At 44.1% G+C, this 20,777-nt stretch overlaps 1 protein-coding gene across 1 annotated transcript in view; it reads left to right on the top strand.

The window, feature by feature from the left end:
- The window catches only part of LOC119324908 (structural maintenance of chromosomes protein 6B-like), a 24,865-nt gene extending 12,950 nt beyond the window's left edge, over window positions 1–11,915 (top strand). Inside the window, exons 13-28 of the mRNA XM_037598673.1 lie at window positions 1,891–2,057; window positions 2,134–2,236; window positions 2,633–2,745; window positions 6,740–6,947; window positions 7,012–7,140; window positions 7,261–7,375; window positions 8,732–8,817; window positions 9,500–9,595; window positions 10,210–10,346; window positions 10,441–10,543; window positions 10,651–10,730; window positions 10,851–10,929; window positions 11,024–11,081; window positions 11,242–11,339; window positions 11,421–11,515; window positions 11,593–11,915. Coding sequence (XP_037454570.1) covers window positions 1,891–2,057; window positions 2,134–2,236; window positions 2,633–2,745; window positions 6,740–6,947; window positions 7,012–7,140; window positions 7,261–7,375; window positions 8,732–8,817; window positions 9,500–9,595; window positions 10,210–10,346; window positions 10,441–10,543; window positions 10,651–10,730; window positions 10,851–10,929; window positions 11,024–11,081; window positions 11,242–11,339; window positions 11,421–11,515; window positions 11,593–11,650 — 1,725 coding nt within the window. The 3' untranslated portion in view covers window positions 11,651–11,915. The remainder of the gene's footprint in view (window positions 1–1,890; window positions 2,058–2,133; window positions 2,237–2,632; window positions 2,746–6,739; window positions 6,948–7,011; window positions 7,141–7,260; window positions 7,376–8,731; window positions 8,818–9,499; window positions 9,596–10,209; window positions 10,347–10,440; window positions 10,544–10,650; window positions 10,731–10,850; window positions 10,930–11,023; window positions 11,082–11,241; window positions 11,340–11,420; window positions 11,516–11,592) is intronic.
- Window positions 11,916–20,777: the final 8,862 nt, after the last annotated feature.

Here is a 20,777-nt window from a genome sequence, read left to right on the forward strand (position 1 = left end):
AGAGGTGGAGGGGAGTCAGCTGGCTCGGACTGGTAAACAGTCAAGCCAGGCGTCCACATCACCCGTCGGACTGGGGCAAACGGCGACCTCCTCGCGGCACAAGCACCGGAGGTGTGTGAGAGAGGGGGTGTCACTGTTGAAGAGCATCCCATTGTAGTGCTTCAATAGCCATGAGAAGGAAAGGAGAACGAAGGTTGATACCAACCACTTAGGTTATAGCGGGGGAGAGACAGACATCCTGTAGAGATCGAAGCGAGGCCTCGTGCGGCGTCGACGCACCAACAAACGCCCCGAAGTGCTAGGTGAAGGTGCACTGGAAGACTAGGTGATCTGCAGTCTTGCAGGGCGCCTCACAGCGCCTCACACTGGACAACCAGTCTCGGCCGTGGAGGTGATGCTTTTTCGGAGCAACGCACTCCGGGTGTTGATCCGGCCCTGAACCGGGAGCCAAGTGAAGAAACAAACCCAGGAGGGGGCTTGCCTCCGCCATACGAAGTCGTGGAATGTGGCGACCACCCCACCAAAAGAGTAGAGGTAGTAGAGCTGGGCGGTCTGGAACCCATGGGCAGGTAAGGAACAACGCTCAAGCACCTGGTCATCGGTTGAAGTGGAGCTGAACCCTGTCTAGAGCCATCAGCAGGGCATCGAGATGACGAGCCCCAGCGGCAGTGAGGCGGGGGATGAGTTGGGACCACACCTCCAGCAAGGCCGCAGGCATCGAGACCACGACGCTCATCACATGCGAGAACATGGTGGGCATAAAGCTACAAAGGGGGTCGACGGGCAGCCAGTTGTCGAGCCAGAAGGCGGTCCGTTCACCGTTGCCAACTGCAACAAAAGAGATAACCCTGTAGAGCAGCATGAGCTTGATGAGAGCACCCTAGTGGCTCCCAAGTAGCCGCGCGATCGCAGACCGGCATCCGGTCCCGCGCAGACTAGAGCCACACAGACCAGGGTGTTGTGTTGCTCGAATGCAGCCGATGCAGGAGCTTCACAAGCAGGAACTTGTTTTGCGTCGTTAGGTCCTGGACATCAGAGTTCTCACCCAGCCTACTACTTTATTACTGTCACTGGGCATCCATATTCTCTGTCCTCTATTCTTCCTAGCACCTTCTGCTCTAGAGCTTGTGTTGACTCTGTAAAGTACAAAAGTCTGTGTATATGTCCCAAGTGCTTCATATTAGAATATGGAAACTTCAAAATTTGTTCCAAGTTTTGGGCCTTTTGGCCGTTTGTGAATTGCACAACAAGGGCAGAAGGTTTCCCTAATCTTTAAGACAATCTTTTTTTTTGGTACAACGGAAAAAAGATCTAAACCTAATCGGCTACTGATACAATGTTAGAGGAATAACAATTTAATCTATTGCCAAGGATCTAGGGCCTTATGTTAGGAGATAAATTAGGAATCCGAAATACAAAAAGGAAATATAAGAAACTTAGTACAGTAAGCACCTCTCTGTAACAGCCTCAATGTTGACTAGTCTCTTTATCCTGAGTTCTTGAGTCTTGACCCAATCAATTCATTGACCCCTTTAGAAAATTAAGCAATTTGTTTGATCTTTTATGTCATTGATGCTAGTTCATTGGAGTAACTGTTATAATATTTGTTCTCGTTGCATCAAAGAGCATGAATGCAAAATCGATTTGTTTCATATAGTGTTGCTTTTTCTACAATGTACTCCGTCCGTTCCTAAATATAAGTCTTTCTAGAGCTTCCACTACAGACTACATACGGAGCAAAATTAGTGAATCTACACTCTAAAGTACGTCTATATACGTCTGTAGGTAGTCCGCATTGAAATCTCTAAAAAGACTTATATTTAGGAACGGAGGGAGTAGGTTATAGCTGTATTACTTTTTCCAGACCTTAATAATGCTTGTTCCATGCAGCAACTTGCTAGTGAGTCCTGGTCTGTGGCAGTTGATCGCGCATGTGGGGGGCTTCTGGATGCATTTATCGTCACGTGTTATAAGGATCTACATGTTTTGCGAGAATGTGCAAGTAAAGTGAATTTCAATAACCTTCGAATTATTGTGTATGATTTTACTAGGCCACGGTGAGATTAAAGGCCCTGTATCTTATTCAATATTCTGTTACATTTTGATATATTCTAATTCTGTGACCTTCTATAGATTGATCATTCCTGATGGTTCACTTCCTACAACAGAGCACCCTACAGTACTATCAGTTATTCAGTCAGAAAATCACACTGTGCTGAATGTATTGGTGGATCAGGTACTGCATTATATAATCTCAAAGAACTACTCTGTTTGTTTCAGAAAAGTGGTCCATTTATCATATGCTAAATACCAGGAGGCACAAAATTTGAGTATTATATAATGGAATTGGACTGTCTTTACCCCTACTTATGTCATATTTCAATCATTTGATATCTTCGGTACCATTGACTGTGCGGGTTGAGGATGGAAAAGTTGTAACAAGCCAACAATTGAAATCTTCCCTGAATGGATAATTGTTTTGAAACTTATAATCCAAATAAACCTGACATCTGTTATGAAATAGTTTTTAATTATGAGATATCAATAAGCATCACACTGTTTTTTTTTGGTCAGATCCTTCAGTTTGACATGTTATTATTAGAGCCACATTTGCAAAGTTACTTTGTTTCAGGGTCATGCTGAAAGGCAGGTCCTGGTTAAAGATTATGAAGTCGGAAAATCTCTTGCATTTGATGATAGGATGCGGAATATAAAGGAAGTGTATACTTCTGATGGGGACAAAATGTAAGTCTCGGTGGTGATGCTAATATTAGTTTGGTCGTATTCCAGCCATTTACTTGTTATATCAAGCAGTTTACCATAAATAATCCTTGCTAGAAGTAATTTTAGAATCCTTATAGGCGTTCCTATCTCCATATGCCGCCAAATATTCATGTAATTGCAGATTCCTGCTTATCAATTTAGATTTGATGAATTACCATCTTGCAATTTTAGCGGGAGTACTCCCCCTTCTGAAAAAAACATCTTGCAATTTTGTGGGACCGACTAGCTCGAATGCACCGATACGGATACGGGTATCAGTATCGGGCCAATTAATACGGATACGTAAATTCGACATTTTGAAAAAGTGCCAATACAAACATGTTGTATTATTTTTAAATAATTGATTTAGTGTTGGTCCCTCCAGGTGATTTCTCTATGATTGTAACATGACTCCACAATGGTGCCCTTAGATTTGTAGGTACAGTACGAGGTTCAGCATAGCCATCTGGAGGAGATGAGAATATGAGATCTTCAGAGATCAGAGGAGAAAAAAGAGGGGATGAGCTTGGCTGTGCAGGAGAAAAGGAGAAGAGAAGTGCACATACCTGTCTGCTGCGTGAGAGGGGACGTTGGTGAGGAGGAGCAGCAGCTCGTCGCCAGCTAGCCGCTGCCGCCGCCAGCCCTGGGTGAGGAGCTGCTAGGCACACAGACGCCGGTCGCCGCCTGGTGTGAGCTTGGGAGGGAGGAAAGAAACTAGGAGGGAAAGGATGGGGGGCATTGGGGTACTAGGGTTGCTGGCTGCCTCTTAACTGGGTTGTGTGGGCTCTTAGATGGACTGAGCCGTATCCAAAACGAATTGAGAAAGTATCCTTCAAGTATCTGAATTGTTTTTAGTCATTCATTCACAGATATTCCATGGATACGTAGCGGGGGTGTATCGGTACTAGATACAGTATAGGATACCGATTCGCTGGTCGCCTAAAGTATCGGTGCATTCGAGACGACTAGTGACTTGAGATCAGTTTCTGGAGTTCCCCAGTTGGTTTGATGGCACACGGGAGCATTTGGAGGGCCAACTAATCACAGTTCCCTGATTCGCAATCCGCTTGTTCATGAGTTGTTATTCATGCTTCGTCGCTTCCTATAAGTAGAGTTATTTGGAGTATGTGCATCTCTAATCGAAAAGCTTACCTCACATGCATTAGATGCAGAGCGAATGGTCAGAAATGATGGTCGGCAGACATATCATCATCACCAACTTGGTGTTTTATAGGAGTAGAGAAGTTAGAGTATACACTCATGGAGTGTTTGGTGGGGTGTGGCTTTAAAATAAGCAGCTGTTGTCTGTCGGTTATTGCAAAGCTGCTGTGAGGAGTAGAGCTATTTGGAGAGCTGGTTGTCTGGGATGTGACTGTAGTACAGTAACTAGAATACTCGTCCAATGCTGATATTCTGTTTATGTACTGATTTAATGATAATAACCTCATGTTTTCCTGATTTAGCTCTATTTCCCCGACTTGTGAGCTGTTGTATGTAGTCTTATTAGAATAGCATACTTCTTTTAGCTAACTTATTTAATAGAATGATGTCATGTACAAACAAAATGCTTGACATATTATTTTCTAGATATATCATTAAGCCAAAATTTCAACATAGTGCATTCAACAATATGTTTTGCATATGTGATGCTACTAAAATGTACTTTAAATTCTTTTGCATGTCATTCATTATTTAGAGGTTTCAAAGTATTATGTCTGCTATTTTTATACCAAGAACAAAATCTGCCACCAAAATTGCATACACATAATAGTAATAATTACCTAAAAAATGCATAGCATTGCAGCAGGAGCATGGTCACATGGACAAGAACCAATGTGCGTAGATTATTATTTTTTGGTCTCAACCATTTATATAGATTACAAGCAATTCACTCAGCCAAATCTGAATCCATTCCTTTTGTAATTTCGTCCACCATCATCCATTTACGACTACAAGCATCCATTCATCATGAGAAAGAAACCAAAGGGAAAAATAGAGAAGAAATCCAAAGCCAGGATCCAGCGCGGGCTTGCAGTCGCTCGATGGCAGGCTGCTGTGAGGTGGATCCAGCGAATGCTTACGGTTGCTGGGTGGGCAGGCTGGTGGTCCTGTTCTTGCCGGTACGGGGCTGCAGGGCCAGCTGCCGGCGGGGGTCGTCGTAGTTGCAGAGGAGGGCCGTGGAGGAGCAGCGGCGTCGCCCCAAAGTGGGTTTGCAGGGGAGTAGCCGTGCCATGCCTTGCTGCCTAGGAGGAGCCGCACCATGTCTAGTTGTCAAGAGGAGAAGTTATAGAGGAGAAGCAGATTGCTGGATGGTGCCTTTTTCTGGTGTCTGGAACCGGAGGAACCACAAAGAGGGCAGTGGTAGTGGCAACCCTAGTGCTGCCACCCTGGATCTCGCATGGGGTGGCAACTCGGGGATGGGAAAACATGAAGATAGAGGCCGGTTGAAGGGATTTCTGTGCGAGGAATATCCATTTATATGTGTATCAGCGTGTAGGATGTTTCAAAAGCCAGAAAAGCATGCTTTTGCTCATATGCACTAATTAATGAGCCACCATGCGTTTTTTTTAAAAGCCAGCTGGTTGGTTGGGCTTTGGCTTATGAGCGCACAAAACCAAAGTCCAACCAAACACGTCACATAGTATGTCAATTTGGAAAATTCACATTTGAAAGTCATGACCATGTACTGGGCCTCTTCTTTCCATCTCCCATGCCTCCTTCCACCCGGCCCGCGTGCGGTACTCACTGATTGCTGCGATAGTGACCACGCTAGGTCATGGAGATAAAGAGAAATACCAGCAGCTACTACAGCGAGGATAAGAAGCAACGGGGCCCAAGGTCTCATTTCCCTTCTCTTCTTCAGCCCGTAACCTGACGGTGTCTAGATAAGCATTCCAGAATGGTAGTGGCCTGCAATGCTGAAGACCCACCATGATTATAGACCATGCGATTGGACAGTAATCCTGGTAACTGACTGTGGCCCCATCCAAAGTTTGCTGTCGCCACTGGCATCCTTATCACAATGGTTACTGTGCCTCTCCAGCTCCCTATCTGCCTTGTGCATCCAGGGATGCTGCAGCCCTTTGAGGAGAATACATAATCCTAGTACTATTCTCCCTTGTTGAAAGAAGGGTGTGGGCTGGCTGGGTTGATATTGTGCTAAAGCTTGCTAGCGGCCTATGCATATCCCATATGCAGCCCCTTGCACTCCTCATGTTGGCAACTCCCTTATCCGAAAATTCCCAAGTGTTTGTGCAGGCAGTCACTTTGTCCGCCCCCTCTCTCCTCCCTTCTTTCCACTGAACTCCCTAAATTGCTCATGCGGCAAGTTGAGGTTGCTTCCTCCAGTTAGTGCAGTTATGTAATGAGACATATATTTAATTGACCTCTTGATAACATGATAAAAAGGTGAGAAAAATTCGGGGAAGTAAACGCTTCTATAGAAGCATCTCATAAACTGATTTTTCCCCAAGCAGAGCTCACCATTGTTGCTATGTCTCGTGTGTTTCAACTCTCACGGCAGTTTTACAGTTTACTGATGAATTCTCTGTTCATGAACTTTTGGGAAATAAAACATCATGCAAATTGCTAGATACTCTCTCCGTCTGGGTTTAAAAGGCCGGAGGGCCATGAAGCCATGTCCTGATTTTTAGGCCAGGTATAATTAAGATCCTACTTTTTTGCTGGATTCAATTGGGGTTTTCTTCGCTGATTTGTTGAATTAATTACCGAGAGAAAATGCGATGCATGCAAAAGCTAGGGGCGAGGCTGCATGCAGAATTAGCCAAGGCATGGCCGAATTAAATGGACTCCCTCTCATTGGTGGATGCTGGATTAATTCCTCCTTGGTTCAGTGTTTTGGCTCATAGGCTTTTTAAACGCGGACGGATGAAGTAACTTCTTTCGCTTAGGAAATGAGCATGCTGTGATCTGTTCATTCTTTGATGATTCTGCTGCCATTGAATTTTTCTTGTAGATTTTCTAGACGTACCGTTGAGACTTTTTATCCTCCTGCAAGCAAAAAGGGAAAACGTAATCGTTTGTGCAGTTCACTGGGAGAAAAAATTGCTGAACTTAAGAATGAAGCAGAAGGTATTCAAAGAACAATCGTGGAAAAGAACGGTCAGAAAAGCAAGTTAGTTAAAGATCGATGTGACCTTGAACAGAAAATAGCAGATTCGAAGGTAAAATTCTTATTGATGTGTAATGCATTTCAATTATCTCGTAACTTGCCATGTTGCTTTGCAGAGAAAACGAGAACCTGAGGAGTATTGTTTAGAGAAAAAAATACTGGAACTTGATGACGCCAAGAGAGCTTTTGCTGAAATTAATAGATATGGTGCTGTGGATAACACTGAACTAGAGGAGGACATAAAGGTTTGCTCCCTTTTTCCTTTCTTGAGGAACCATCTATCTCATTTCACTGCACTAGGTATAATGATCTTCGTTATCTAAGCAAAAACTTTATCAGTTTTGTCATGTTACTTTTTTCTGCAGAAAGAGAAGAATATCATTGTGGAGAGGGAACTATTACTTAATAAGATTAATACAAAGTTAGCAGCAGCTTCACGAGAAGTGAACGATAGAAGAGAAGCTTACAAGACCTTTATGGGTATGATAATTTACTGGCATTACACTGTTAAGTTGTTTAGCATTCGAGTTTTTGCATTTCGATCTTGAGGTAACTAACCATGCTTGCCACATTGTAGCATTTTACATCAGAATTACGCTCTTTTTCATGTTAGATTTGTGTACATAATGTACGGCACAATGCAAGCAGGTTATAAATAATGATAGAGGAATTGGCGTTAGCGTCTGTGAAGTAGGCATCCGACAAATGGAAGGCAACAAGTCTGCAAAGGATTCAATATAGCTTAGTTATAAAGCTAGTATGTTCGATCTTTTAGGCAATATCTGTCCTCTGATGAAAATAAAACACCCGCTCATTTTTTATTTTATTGTGTTATTCCGGTGAGGCCATAGGCACGTAAATGCACGATAAAATATGCAGAAAACCCCTTATACAACTGGGATATTACATGGCTATTATGTACAACTTAGAGCAGTTTCTAGTTGGAACTTGTTTGTCAAGTAATTTTTTTTTTTGCATTCCGAATTTTGCATAGGTTTTTTTCATTTACGATTATTATTTAGAAACAATTGGCGACCCCCCCAAGCACACATACACAAGCACTAGGTTTCTGTTCTTTCTGTTGAAACTTATGGATACACCTTGAGCTCTGAGGCCTGGCTCATCCTACAAGCTGCCCTCTTTGTGTTTAGGTGGTTGAGACCATTACACATGTGATGGTCGCGTGTCTTTGCTAAACAAGTTTGGGTGGAGATCTTACAGAGTCTGGTCCAGGTGGCGCTTGTAGACTGAAATCATTTTTAATTCCAAAATTGGTGGTTTGAGGCGATGCTGTTAGTTAAAACTCATCGGCGAAAGGGATTCACTCGTTGGTCACGGAGTAGCTTGTTTTCCTTGGAAAGACCATAGTGGATGTGATTTTAGGGTAGAAATTCTAGGTTCAGCCAGCTTGTTCAGGAGATCAGAGAGGAATGTACTCTTTAGTGTTCTGCTGGCTCCTTTGAGTTTGAGTCTCTTTGGCCTTGATCTTTGTTTGTTCTGCTGGTTGTTTGTTTGATTAGTGTGCTGGCGCGCTTGTAACCTTTTCTGGTGTCTTTTGAGTTTGGGTGTGTGTGCGTGTTCCGTGTGAGTGGTCAAGGCCCTTTTGGGTCTCTTATATTATGTGTTTTTCTCTTCTTAAGATAATAATGACGGGCACCTCTTCTGCTGGTTCGACAAAAAGAGACTTATGGATAAACCAGTTTTTTTAGCCTAGAGATTACCTAGTACCAGAATATCAAATTAATTTCCTGAAAGTTACTGTTCTGCTGCCTGTGGCTGCCTCCTTAGCTGTAATTACTATTCTCTGCGGATTTAACGATAATTTTTTTATTCCAGATTCTGTGAATGAGGAGACAGGGGATCGTATTAGCGCAAATGATGAATTAGAACTTGTTAAGCGTAAACTAGATGCAGCTGAGCAGGTGCTTCTCCTTATCTTGAAGTCATAACTCTATACTCTCTCTGTTCCAAAATAAGTGTCGTGGTTTTAGTTCAAAATACCACAGCACTTATTTTGGAACGGAGGGAGTAAATGCTATACAGTTCGCTCTTAATTTGTGTTTCTATGGTCTTTGATATTTTGAGTATAGGTGAGATGTACTGGAAAGCATTTGTTTAATCTATCGGTTTCATGAAAGCATCAATGAGCAACACGTCTTCCCCTTTCCTTTCTTACCCTGTGTAAACACTGTATTGTAAATGACCCCCTTTTGCTCGATTAAAGCTGGCATCCATTTTGTCTTGCAGCTGTATGGCTCCTATGGTCTGTGATCCTCCCCACCTTAGTACCACATGTGATATTTCCATTATGATTTTATTTAACTTTGTTTCAAATGGAAAATATGTATTATATTGTAGAAGAAGTGGATAACCATCACACTTTTGTTTCGTTAGAATATGACACTAGCTCTTTACCTACACCACTTTTTCTATGGATTTTTTGTTAAACTTTGCCTCTTCTGGACACAAACTATCACCATCAACAACTTGGCCCAACAAGCTGTGGTTATTCCTATCGGGAAGAAATTAGAAAATTGTGATCACTCAATTGTCTGTAGCATGTATGTACTGATGGTAGTTTCTTCCATTGAATATGTGAACCAGGAGAAGGCTCACTATGAAGGTCTCATGACAACCAAAGTTTTACCTGCTATTAAAATGGCTGAGGCAGAGTATGCAGATCTTCAGCAGCTTCGACAGGTTTTTGTTCTGTTACTGGCTTTAATTGCCTTGTTTTACTTTGTTGAACTATGATTGTTTCTGTATGGTTCTTCTCTAAGAGAAAGTGTGTTCTGTTATAGTTAGAGTCAGTGTGGGCCTGAAAATTCACATTGCCAAAAGAATTACAAAACTTGATAAGAGAACAGTTTCTTAATAAGTAAATAAGATAAATACAGTGTCTAACATTCTGATGGAATGAACCCGCTGCAAGAGGCAATAAAAGTGACGATTCTTGATTTTATTAATTGACAGGATGAAATACAAAGTAGTAAGATTAGCGTGAGTGTTCACGTAATTTGATTTTTACCTATTGAATGGACAGATGGTGTTTCAGGATGGTCTAGAACCACCAAACTCATGTTTTTTGGGTATATTTTTGGAAAAGGTCATACCTTGAATAGTGGCCGAACTTAAACCAGCAACTTCATCTTGCATTTATGTACTTTAATTAGAGTAATGCTGGACGTACTGTCAACTTAATGCATCCAGCGTGTGTGTTCCGTTAATTTCTACGAAGCATTTTTAACACCTGGACGTATCAGGTCTTCTGTGTTACCTGACTCACATGTGAGTGATGACCTTATATTCTGTAGGATAACTTCAAGAAGGCTTCGACTATTTGCCCTGAGAGCGATATGGAAGCTCTGAATAATGTTGCTGGATCCACCCCTGAACAATTAAGTGCCAAGTTAAATAGACTGAAACAGAGATTTGATCAAGAAAGCAGAAGGTTTGGAACCAACTTGGTCATAGTGGCAGGAAAAAGTTGATGCCCATGAGTTTTTATCCTTTGTGAATAATAACAGTGATAATAATCTGAGCAGACATGCTGAGTCCATAGACGATTTGAGGGCATTGCATGACAAAAAGGAGCAGAAAATCTTAAGTAAGCAACAGCTGTATGCAAGTTTTAGGCTGAGAATTAATGTAAGTTCATTACTTCATGTTTCCCTACCTATGTTGGCATGTTTGACTTTGATATGTTCATTGCACTCTACCGGATCTGCTTTTGACCCAAGTATATTGCTGTGCAGTCGTGTGAAAAATTATTGGACTTGCGGTGGAATAAGTTCCAGAGAAATGCTGGCCTTTTGAAGAGACAATTGACATGGCTGTAAATACAAGTTTCTTTCTTGGATGTTTATCATCTGTTTTTCTGCTGGCTTTGATTTCTCTTATCCATCAGTTTGAAACGGTTAGTCCTGATAGGTCGTCCAACTTTATTGTTTTGAAGGTTCAATGAGCACCTGGGAAAGAAAGGTATCAGTGGATTCACCAACGTGGATTACCAGAGTAAAGTTTTATCTATTGAGGTGTAAATCCTTCATAACATTGCCATTTTGCCGTGTACATAGTGGTTGGAGGATTTGTGCTTCATGTAACAGTTGTGTATGGTGTTTGATGTAGCTAACGATGCCTCAAGATGCATCGCATGATACCATCAGAGACACTAGAGGACTGTCAGGTACCTGTACCATGGTTGTAACTTGCAAGATGGTATTTTTCACATATCATTTATTGGTCAGAATACCATTCACCAAGCCGTGTTTCTTTAGGAATCTTTTGCTAGTATTTCATACCCATGTTTTCGATAACTACAACTTTTGCTATGCATCTTGGTCCAGGGGGAGAGCGATCTTTTTCGACACTTTGCTTCGCTTTAGCTCTTCATGGGATGACGGAAGCACCTTTTAGGGCCATGGATGAGTTTGATGTATTCATGGTGAGCAAACACGACGCTTTCTACAACCATCCTGTTAATGACAAACCAAACCTTTTTATTGGCGGTATCTGATTTGCGCAGGATGCGGTGAGCCGCAAAATAAGCTTGGACACCCTTGTAGATTTTGCTGTTGCACACGGGTCACAATGGATATTTATAACGCCGCATGATATCAGGTCTGAAAATCGCCTGTAGTTTCTCTCATTCGTGTTCTCGTAAATGGATATTTGTTATGACATCTATGTTTCCTCAGCATGGTGAAGCCTGGAGATCGGGTCAAGAAGCAGCAACTGGCCGCCCCTCGCGGTTGACTCAGGACTGGGTTGTCTGTCATTGTGCTCAGTAGTGTATATATCTCCTTAGCCTTAGGATCCACGTTTGACAGAACCTGTCGGGAACTGCTCGCTTTGTAATTAAGTTAGTGGTGTTGGTTGATTAGGTAGCATCAGGAGCAAAAGAATTACAGATGACAAGGACGAACAAGAGTTGCCATCTGCCAGATAGTATGTACGTTCATAAGAACAGAACAGTTAGTTTAACTTTAAGGTTGTAGACGCCTGGACTTTGAAGAAACAACTCTACAATGCATAACTGTACCAGGCATGTGTAAAAAGAGGTGCTACATTCTGGGATCAGCTCTCTGCAGATATGTAGCTTCGTTGCCTGTCATTCTGCTCCCAGGTTCAAAAAATAGCACCCAAAAAAAAGGGAAAAAAAATCTGTTTTTTGTTGACAAACATTCTTCGGTGTTCTACCCTACATATAAATTCTTGTGGAGAAATCACATTCCTGACACTTTAGGTAAAAAGCCAAAACAGGTAGCCCAAAATGCTTCAGAAATGGCGTTTTTCATAGTATTGCTTGCTTTTGTTTTTTCTTCTGTCCTGAGCACATCGAATGTTATTTCGTCATGAAATTTTTGCAGAGGAGTAGAACAGTTAGACTTTTTTCTGAAATAATTCTTGTATTACTCAAAAGTCGGTCATACAATCTTGTCCAATAATTTCCTGGGCTAGAGCCTTCCTGGGCCAGAGCCTAGCCACACCGCCGTTCGGCATTGTAGCCTACCAAAATTAGCCATGAAGTGACTAGCACTATTACAGTTCTGACGAGTGTGAGTAATACAAGAATTTTGTTCCTCCATACTATTAACAATCTCCCTAATGATGAAAGCATGTTTTGATTTGTTGCCTGTTCCTTCTTTGATCATCGAGATAGCCTTCAAACAATCTGACTCAACATCAATGGGTGAATTACTCCATTGTAGTGCCAATGGAAATCCCTATTTTATCCCTAGTAATTCTGCTTAGTGCATGTGTATAGATGTCTGCATGAGCTAAAAATGATAGAGCCATCAAAGAGTCCCTGAGGATCATGCCAGCACCCCCTTGACCTTCCAAGTATGAGCATCTGTGTTAAGTTTTTTTTTTTTTGAAAGGATCTGTGTTAAGTTTTAACTCTGCCCACGGTTTGGTCCACGAACTAATATTGGCTGTGATGCATCTGCTTGTGTTGGTGGCTCAGAACTAGCACCTCCTTTTCCTTCAAAGAGTCAGCTTGTGCATTCAAGTGCATGCCCTGACAGAGACATCAACAGGAGGGAGTGGTTTTGAGTGAACAATCTAGTTTTAAGAGCATCTCCAGCAGCCGCGCTTCGCGCCGCGCGCAAAAAACCTGTTTGCTGCGCGTGCTTCGGCTGGTTTAGCGCGACCACCAATGCTGGCTCCAGCAGCCGCGCTATAATGCAGCGCACGCGCGCCGCTCCAGCAGCGCGCAAAAATACAGCGCGCGCGACTCGCCGGGCATTTTAACATATATGACATTTTGGACACAAAATGAGTTTGAAACATTCATCAAATGCAATGAACATGTGAAATTTGACACAAACAAGTTGATGAATAAAAGTTCATGCCCACAAGTTCATCCAACCAAGTTCAAAATGCAAACTAAAGTTCAAGACATAAATGAAAGACACAACAATCATCTTCCTCGTCTTCGTCCTCATCTTCCGAAGACGATTCTTCCGCCTCTGAAGATGAATCTTCCTCCCTAACCTCATCACGCACCGCATCACGTGAAGCTCCGACGGTGTTGGCAAGATTTTCAACGGCATCTTCATGGGAATGTGTGTGAGGAGGCACATCGAAAGACATTCCACCCATGGCGGCCGGAGGTGCACCCATGCCTCCCATGAGAGAAGCAAAACGCATGCCTCCCATGGCGGTCATAGCGTTGGAGAGTGCTCCAAAGCCACCCATGCCTCCCATGGCGGCCGGAGGTGCACCCATGCCTCCCATATGGCTCCGAAGCCACCCATGCCTCGCATGGCACCAAGGCCACCGCCACCCATGCCGCTGAGGCCACTGCCACCCATGCGGATCATGGCTCTTTTTTGGATCAAGACTTCTTCACGTGCAAGGTTGACGTATTCCTTTTGCGCATCATTGAACAAAGATGTGTCCAAGAAGAACAAGTGCTTCTCCCATTCCAACAACTTAGCTCGCTCCTCCATGCCCACCTTCATCTCCTCCAATGCCACTTTCCTCTCCTCGGCGGCCACCTTCCTCTCCTCGGCCGCCAACCTCCTCTCTTCGGCCGCGGCATCTTGGTTTCTTGCCATTTTCCTCACCTCGCTGGCTTCTTTTCTTGCCTTCACAATAGCTTCCATAGCATTTTTAAGCTCATCATCTCCTTTCCTCTTCTTCTTTCCGGTTTTGTCTTTCTTGCACCCATCCGGTCGTTTTGGCTTCGAGTATGAAACCGAGTTGGGTGTGGGGCTTATCTTGCCGTCATCACTTGATGCATCCTCCTCCTCCTCATCATTCAACTCAATTGTTCGTTTGCATTTGTTGCTCAAATGCAAATCATCCAAACCATCACGCTTCTTCCATTTCTCATCATCCTTTAACACTTCATAGCAATGAGGCAAGGTAAAGATCCTTCCTTTCTTGATCTTCCCCTTCTTGGTTGTCCTCGTCTCTTCTTTGAACAAGTTTTGTGCAATGTTGTACTACAAGAAAAACAAAACAAGTTAGCACTTCGGACACCAAAAACAAGTATGATGAACATATATGAGATGCCACTTACTCTATCATCCTCATTTGTGCCACTTGGGTTAATCTTGTCAACTGCCTTTTGTGCGGCCGCCCACTTTTGACAATCCGAGTTGATTGTCGACCATCGGGACCGAAGTGATCTCTTGGAGCGGTCAATTCCACTCACGTTGTGAGCATCAAAGTGTTCTTTCATTCGCCCCCAATACGCATCTCTACTTTGATCACCTCCAACGGATGGATCCCTCGACACTTGCAAATAAGTATTGCATAGTAACTTGTCATCATTGGTGCTGTAATTGCCCGCTCTTCCTTTCGGCGCGTCGACAATGCCCTCACCCTCCTCGTCCACCTCAAACTCATGGTCTTCGAAATGGATGTCATTGGTTTGAGACCAATGCGAATTGTTGGACCCAACACCCATAGTTGACATGTATGCATCATCGTTGAGACTACAAAGTTTTTTGAACAATGCAAATAAGCTATCTATATGTGATGATGCATTGAAAAAATAACAAGAAAATAAAAGTTGGAATTTTTTTCACCTTGGGGGCATTTCGTCGAACACGTGGTGCGTGTCGGCGGCCGGCTCAACGAGTGAGCTCACCGGCACTTCGGTAGCCGCCGCGGCCGTCGAATGCCCTGCAAGCTTCTTTCCCCTCGCCTTCGTGCTGCCGGAGCCGTCCGCCGCCTTGTTTTTCTTCGCGGATGTTTTGCCCTTCTTCGGGCGTGCCGCATTGGGGAGCTTCGACGGTGCGGCGGCGGCACGGGGCGGCGCCGGCGCGACGCCACCTGTCACCGTGGTCATCCGCGGCGGCAAGAAGAGGTTGCGCGCTAGGCCGACGCTCGGTGGAGATCCAGCGGTGGCGACGCCAACGCTCCCCGCGCTAGGGTTTCCGGCGGCGGCGGCGGCTGTAAAACGGGGTGAGCGGGGTGCCGGTGTGCGCGTTCATGGGTGGCAGGGCGCCGGCGCCGACGCGCGCGGGGCGTAGTAGGAGGAGAGGAGAGAGTGCGGCGCGGGCGCTTGAGTATGCCGCGCGCGGAAGCGGGCGCCCGAAATACACCGCGCGGGATAGTGCTTCCGACCGCGCGTCCAACTCGTTATAGCGCGCGCGCCGTTTTTGGGCGCCCGCTGGAGCCACCCGCCGCGTTGCGCGCGCGCTGAAACGGCCTAATTTGCGGCGCGGCGTTAATTTAGCGCGGCTGTTAGAGATGCTCTAAGATACCAAATTCTTCAGAAAAGCACCAACAGCCGGCTTTGTGTTTCCTCATCAGCAGTACCCAGTCTGTACCAGTGTACTTTATGCCTATTCGCTTCGGCAGAGCCCACTATGCGGACATGGCCTCGCAGAGCCAAACAGCATGATTGCATCCAAAGAAAACGTGCAATGAGTCCTCTTCACGCCCACACACTGGACACATAGCCGAAACTCCCAGATTTCTTTTGACTTTGTTCGTCCACATGTTGCCAACGAGTCTGCAGCTAGTCGCTATGCAAGGACGTGTTTGGTTGCATGTATTAAGCCCAACTAGGTTCGTGCGGGAAGAAAAACAGCTGTTTGGTTTCCTGGGCTGCATCTACATCTTGGGCCGCAGGGAACTTAAAGCAATCCCGGGCCAGAACCGCGAGCCACAGTTTCTCGGCAGCCAGGCTCGTTGCAGCCACGCATGGCTCTTGGCTGCATGCCTCGGGGAGCGCGTGAGATGGTTGGGACGTCCCGATAACCCTCCTCTCTCTCGTGTCACCGTCCACGTCTCCATTCACACCATTCTTTCTCACTCTCCTCACCGTCCCTTGCTCTCCTCTTCTCCGATGGCTCGTCCGTCGCCGCGCCGTCGCTTGACCCCCTATCGACGCCGGCAGCAACCCATCCACGAGCGGTGGGTTGTCGGCCTCGCGAACTCGGGCGTCGACGTCATGGCGGCCCTCCGTGCGCTGTCGCTGATCTGCATCACGCCCGCTTGTCCGGCCAATGTGGCGTCGGCCGCTCCGGCTCCGCCGCCGTATCCAGACCTCGTAGTCATGGGTGTGGCACCGCTGCTCGGAACCACTGTGGGCGTTTTTTTTACCCCCATTCGAGGGTTTTCTCCGGGCAGCGAGGCAGGGCCATGGACGACGACACCCTCTTCCTCGACCTCCTGAGTGGCCACGAGCACCGGGGCAATGCCGACGGGCGTCGCCATTGTAGGCTGCTCCTCCTCTTCGCCCGCCATCTCCTTCCCGCCGAGGTTTTCTCCCCGCCGGCATACGCTTGAACTCCACCCGCTCCGGTAAGTTACAAATTTCCCCTTTGCTCGTTATGACGCCCCCTATTTATGACCGTGCACTAATCATACACGCATCATGCATGATCACGGACGGTGGCTCACGTCAATATCACAACACAAATGTAAACATACAACATTATTTTACAAGTTAGGGCCACGAGGACTGAAAATACATAAGTCATCAAAGCAAATACTATATGAGTACAGAAATAGTTAGACAAGTTTTGCCTTAAAAAGACAGAGAAAAACAACGACACTAGATCGAAAGGCAAAGCCTCCTGTCTAGGATGGTCCCCGGTCTCCACGTAGTAGACACTGACGGGGAAACCTGCATCCGCAGTGCTAACAGCTGTTGTAGCTACCGGGTCGAATGAAAAGAGTCGCAAAGCAACAGTGAGTACTCATCCGAAATACTTGCAAGACTTACATCAGATCTATACTAGATATGCATCGGTATCAAAGGAAACGGGTAATATCTATGGACTATACTACAGAAATGCCCGAAAAAGGGGGAGAACCTCATCCTATCGAAGACTACATCTTAAAGCAATAGAAAGAGAGGAGCGTATATAGTATCATCTTATATCATCATATGCAATAATCCTGTCCGAAGATTCTTTCCTCGTCTCCCTGAGAGAAAGCGATCACCGGGGGTATCTATCTCTTATCTAGGTGTGTTTTAACAAGTATCCAGTTTTAGTTATAAGAGGTCGGGATACAACTCCAAGTCATCATGTTATCATGGACACGACTATATATTCAAATATATTACTTCCCTGCAGGGGTTCACCACATGACCTGACACGCTCGATTACCTCTGGCCGGACACACTTTTCTAGGTAATGTCCGGAGTCCTACCTAGGCTCTCCACAGAGGTCAGCACGCTAGTCTACATCCTAAGCGCGAAGGGGTCATGGGTCGATCACCCTAAGCATTCCTGCGCATTGCAAGGACGACCGTTACCAATCCTAGCTATCTCTTTACACAAAGCAGATAGTTACGACATCACCTGGATGCGTGCTGCTCAACTGTCACGTCTGACAGAGCCTTCGAGAGAATTTACGACGCCGAGGGCCCCATAAACCATTATCCCGCACAGTGGTTAGTGCATATATGCCAATGATAGTCTCAGATCAAATACATCGAACTCATGAAGCGTGTTATTATGAAATAATCGTGGACACTGACCAGGGACCAGGCCAACCTTTCTCCTAGGTGGTCTCTACCTGCCAGTCGTTCCACCAACAGTGAATCACTTGCAGGTGCTCTCCAAGCTGACCCGACTTTAATCGTATTATGTAACATGTATAGCGAAAGAGTATATAATTTAAAGCAATAATAGTCTTCGTCTTCATCGGCATCTTGTTGCAGTCCATCTCGGTCCATATCTTAGGCCACCAAAGTCCGGGGTTCACCAAAGTAACATATATAGTATGTAGTATAAGGCATATCCGTGTTCATCGCCCGAAGTCATTACGGTCCGATAATATAGCATGGCACATGGACAAGGGTGTAGGGCCACCGATGGGATAATGTCGTACTATTACTAAGCATATAGGATAACAGGTAAAGTACCAACGGTAGTAGCAAGGGTAGGCTATGCAGCAGTTTAGGATCTACCAATAAAGGAGTAATAGTAACTCTACTCAATTGTAAGTAGTAGAGAGAAGGAATAGGATATCGGAATGATCAAGGGGGTTTGCTTGCATGGAAGCTCTGCCGAGAAGGAATGGTCGTTGTTGGCGTAGTTGTACTCGGGGTCAATGACAGCCTCAGGGTCTACCGAAAGAATAGTGTTTGTAGACGTGATAAAATTTGCCAAGAACTAAAATTGAAAAAATGATATGTTTCAATTCGGTAAGTAGTCTAATCACCACCTCTAGACCTATTTACGATCCTACACTTTCTTATCATGTCCCGTCAACCCACAATGGAAATAGAAGTGTTGCATGCACCCTTTTGTACTTGATCTTGAACTTGACGTGCTTTGTTTCTCCTCTAACCGTGTATTCGGAAGTAACCTCCTTCTGCAGCCTCCGAACATATGGTAGTTTAACTCTAATTCTTAGGCCACTACCAATGCATCGGTGCTAAGATGAGGTGTTAAGCATATTAAAAAGTTTAGCTACTAAAGCCATCAATCTATAGGTGCTTAACTTGTTGTAGTTAAACATTCTTTATTTAATGATTTAGCTACTAAAGTTCTTCATGCATTGGTGAGTTTCTTTCATTTAAGTATTTTTCCTAGGTTTGTGCACTTGGCATTATTTCTTCCTAGGTCATCACATCGATCTATCTCCTCTTAATTACCTTGCCACATCAGATTTTCGCATACATAGCAGTTTTAGCACCTATATAAGGTGGAGCATTGGAAGGAGTAAATCTATGCCGCGCTCGAGGAGAAGTAAATCCGTGCCTCTCGTGGTAGGAAAACAAACTCGTTTTTTTTCCTTTTGTGTGCTCGCGGAAGCAAATCCGTGCCTTCACGAGAAGTAAATCCCCATCTCTCGCGGGAAAAATAAATAAATAAAACACATATTTTTCCTTTCCGAGAGGCACAGCCTCTCCCGAAAGCAAATCCAGCCTCTGTGAGAAGTAAATACGTGCTTCCCGTTGCAGGAAAAAAATATATGCATTTTTCCCTTTTGCGAGAGGCACGGCCGTACTTCTTGCGGAAGGAAAAACGCATTTTATCTTGTCAATTTCTTTTCAAAATTGTTATTTGTCGAAAACCTAAGAAGAGCCGAGTAAAAAATCTAAAAACCAAAAAAATTCATCTAAAAGCCAAAAACACGTGAAAAAACAAAAATAATAATCCGAAGGGAGAGCCTACACTAGTAGAAAACAGGGCTTTGGTCCAACCTCAATCAACACATTAGTCCCGATTGCATTACGAACCGGGACTAATGTGAGCATTAGTCTTGGTTCGAGCGGCTAGGGCGCTGGGCAGGCATTAGTCCCGGTTCAAATGGAACCTTTAGTCCCGGTTTGAGGCACGAACTGGGACTAAAGGGTGGGATGACCTTTAGTCCCAATTCGTGGCTCCAACCGAGACTACCTTTAGTCCCGATTCGAGCGACGAACCGAGACTGAATTATTTTTTTCATTTTTTTTCAAATTTCATTTTTTTTCCTGCCAGACCTAACCGGGACTAAAGGTCTATCTTTAGTCCCGGTTGGAGACACCAACCGGGACTAAAGCATTTTACCACATTAAACTTGGAAAAATCATAAGTAAAGCATCCTAATTCAAAAAAATACAAATAATATATCAAAAATTTCAGAACAAAAAGATTGAACCGAAGAAACAATCCGTTTCGACAAATTTTTAAAATCACAAAATTCCAAAGGGAAAATAGAGTTTTTGGATGTTTTAGACGTTTTTAGGGTTTAGGGCTAGGGTTTAGATTTCAGAGTTTAGGGCTAGGTTTTATGGTTTGACCCTTTTTACTGTTTAGAATAGAGTTTCAGACGTTTTAAGTCCCGGGTTTAGGGTTTATGATAATTTTTTAAATCACAAAATTCCAAAGGGAAAATAGAGTTTTTGGACGTTTTAGACGTTTTAGGGTTTAGGCTAGGGTTTAGATTTCCAAATTTAGGGTTAGGTTTTAGGGTTTGAACCTTTAGTGTTTACTGTTTAGAATAGAGTTTCGGACGTTTTATGTCCCTGGTTTAGGGATTTCAGAGTTCATTGGTAGTGCTTTCCAATTTCAGGCTAATTTAGCTCAAAGAATCATTAAATGAATGAAGAAATAGCAAATGAAGTCAAAAAGGGTTGAAATTTAAGGGTTTGGCTTTGAATGGTTCATATTGAACACACAAAAATTCTAGAATTGAAATAACATTAAAAAATGGAATGTCTTTGTAACAGCCGAGTTTTCGTTTGAAACCCTGTTACTTCGAAAGAGATGGTCCAATCTGTACACGAAGTGCATCCAGTTTTTGTTATAACCCTCTTAACTTTTCAGCACAAGCTATTTGGGTGAAATGATTATACCATGCCAAGTTTCAGGGTTTTCAGAGTTCATTTGTAGTGCTTTTCAATTTCAGGCTAATGTAGCTCAAAGAATCATTAGATGCATGAAAAAATAGCAAATGAAGTAAAAAAGGATTGAAAT

The sequence above is a fragment of the Triticum dicoccoides genome, chromosome 6B, assembly GCF_002162155.2.
Source record: "Triticum dicoccoides isolate Atlit2015 ecotype Zavitan chromosome 6B, WEW_v2.0, whole genome shotgun sequence".
Taxonomy (NCBI): domain Eukaryota; kingdom Viridiplantae; phylum Streptophyta; class Magnoliopsida; order Poales; family Poaceae; genus Triticum; species Triticum dicoccoides.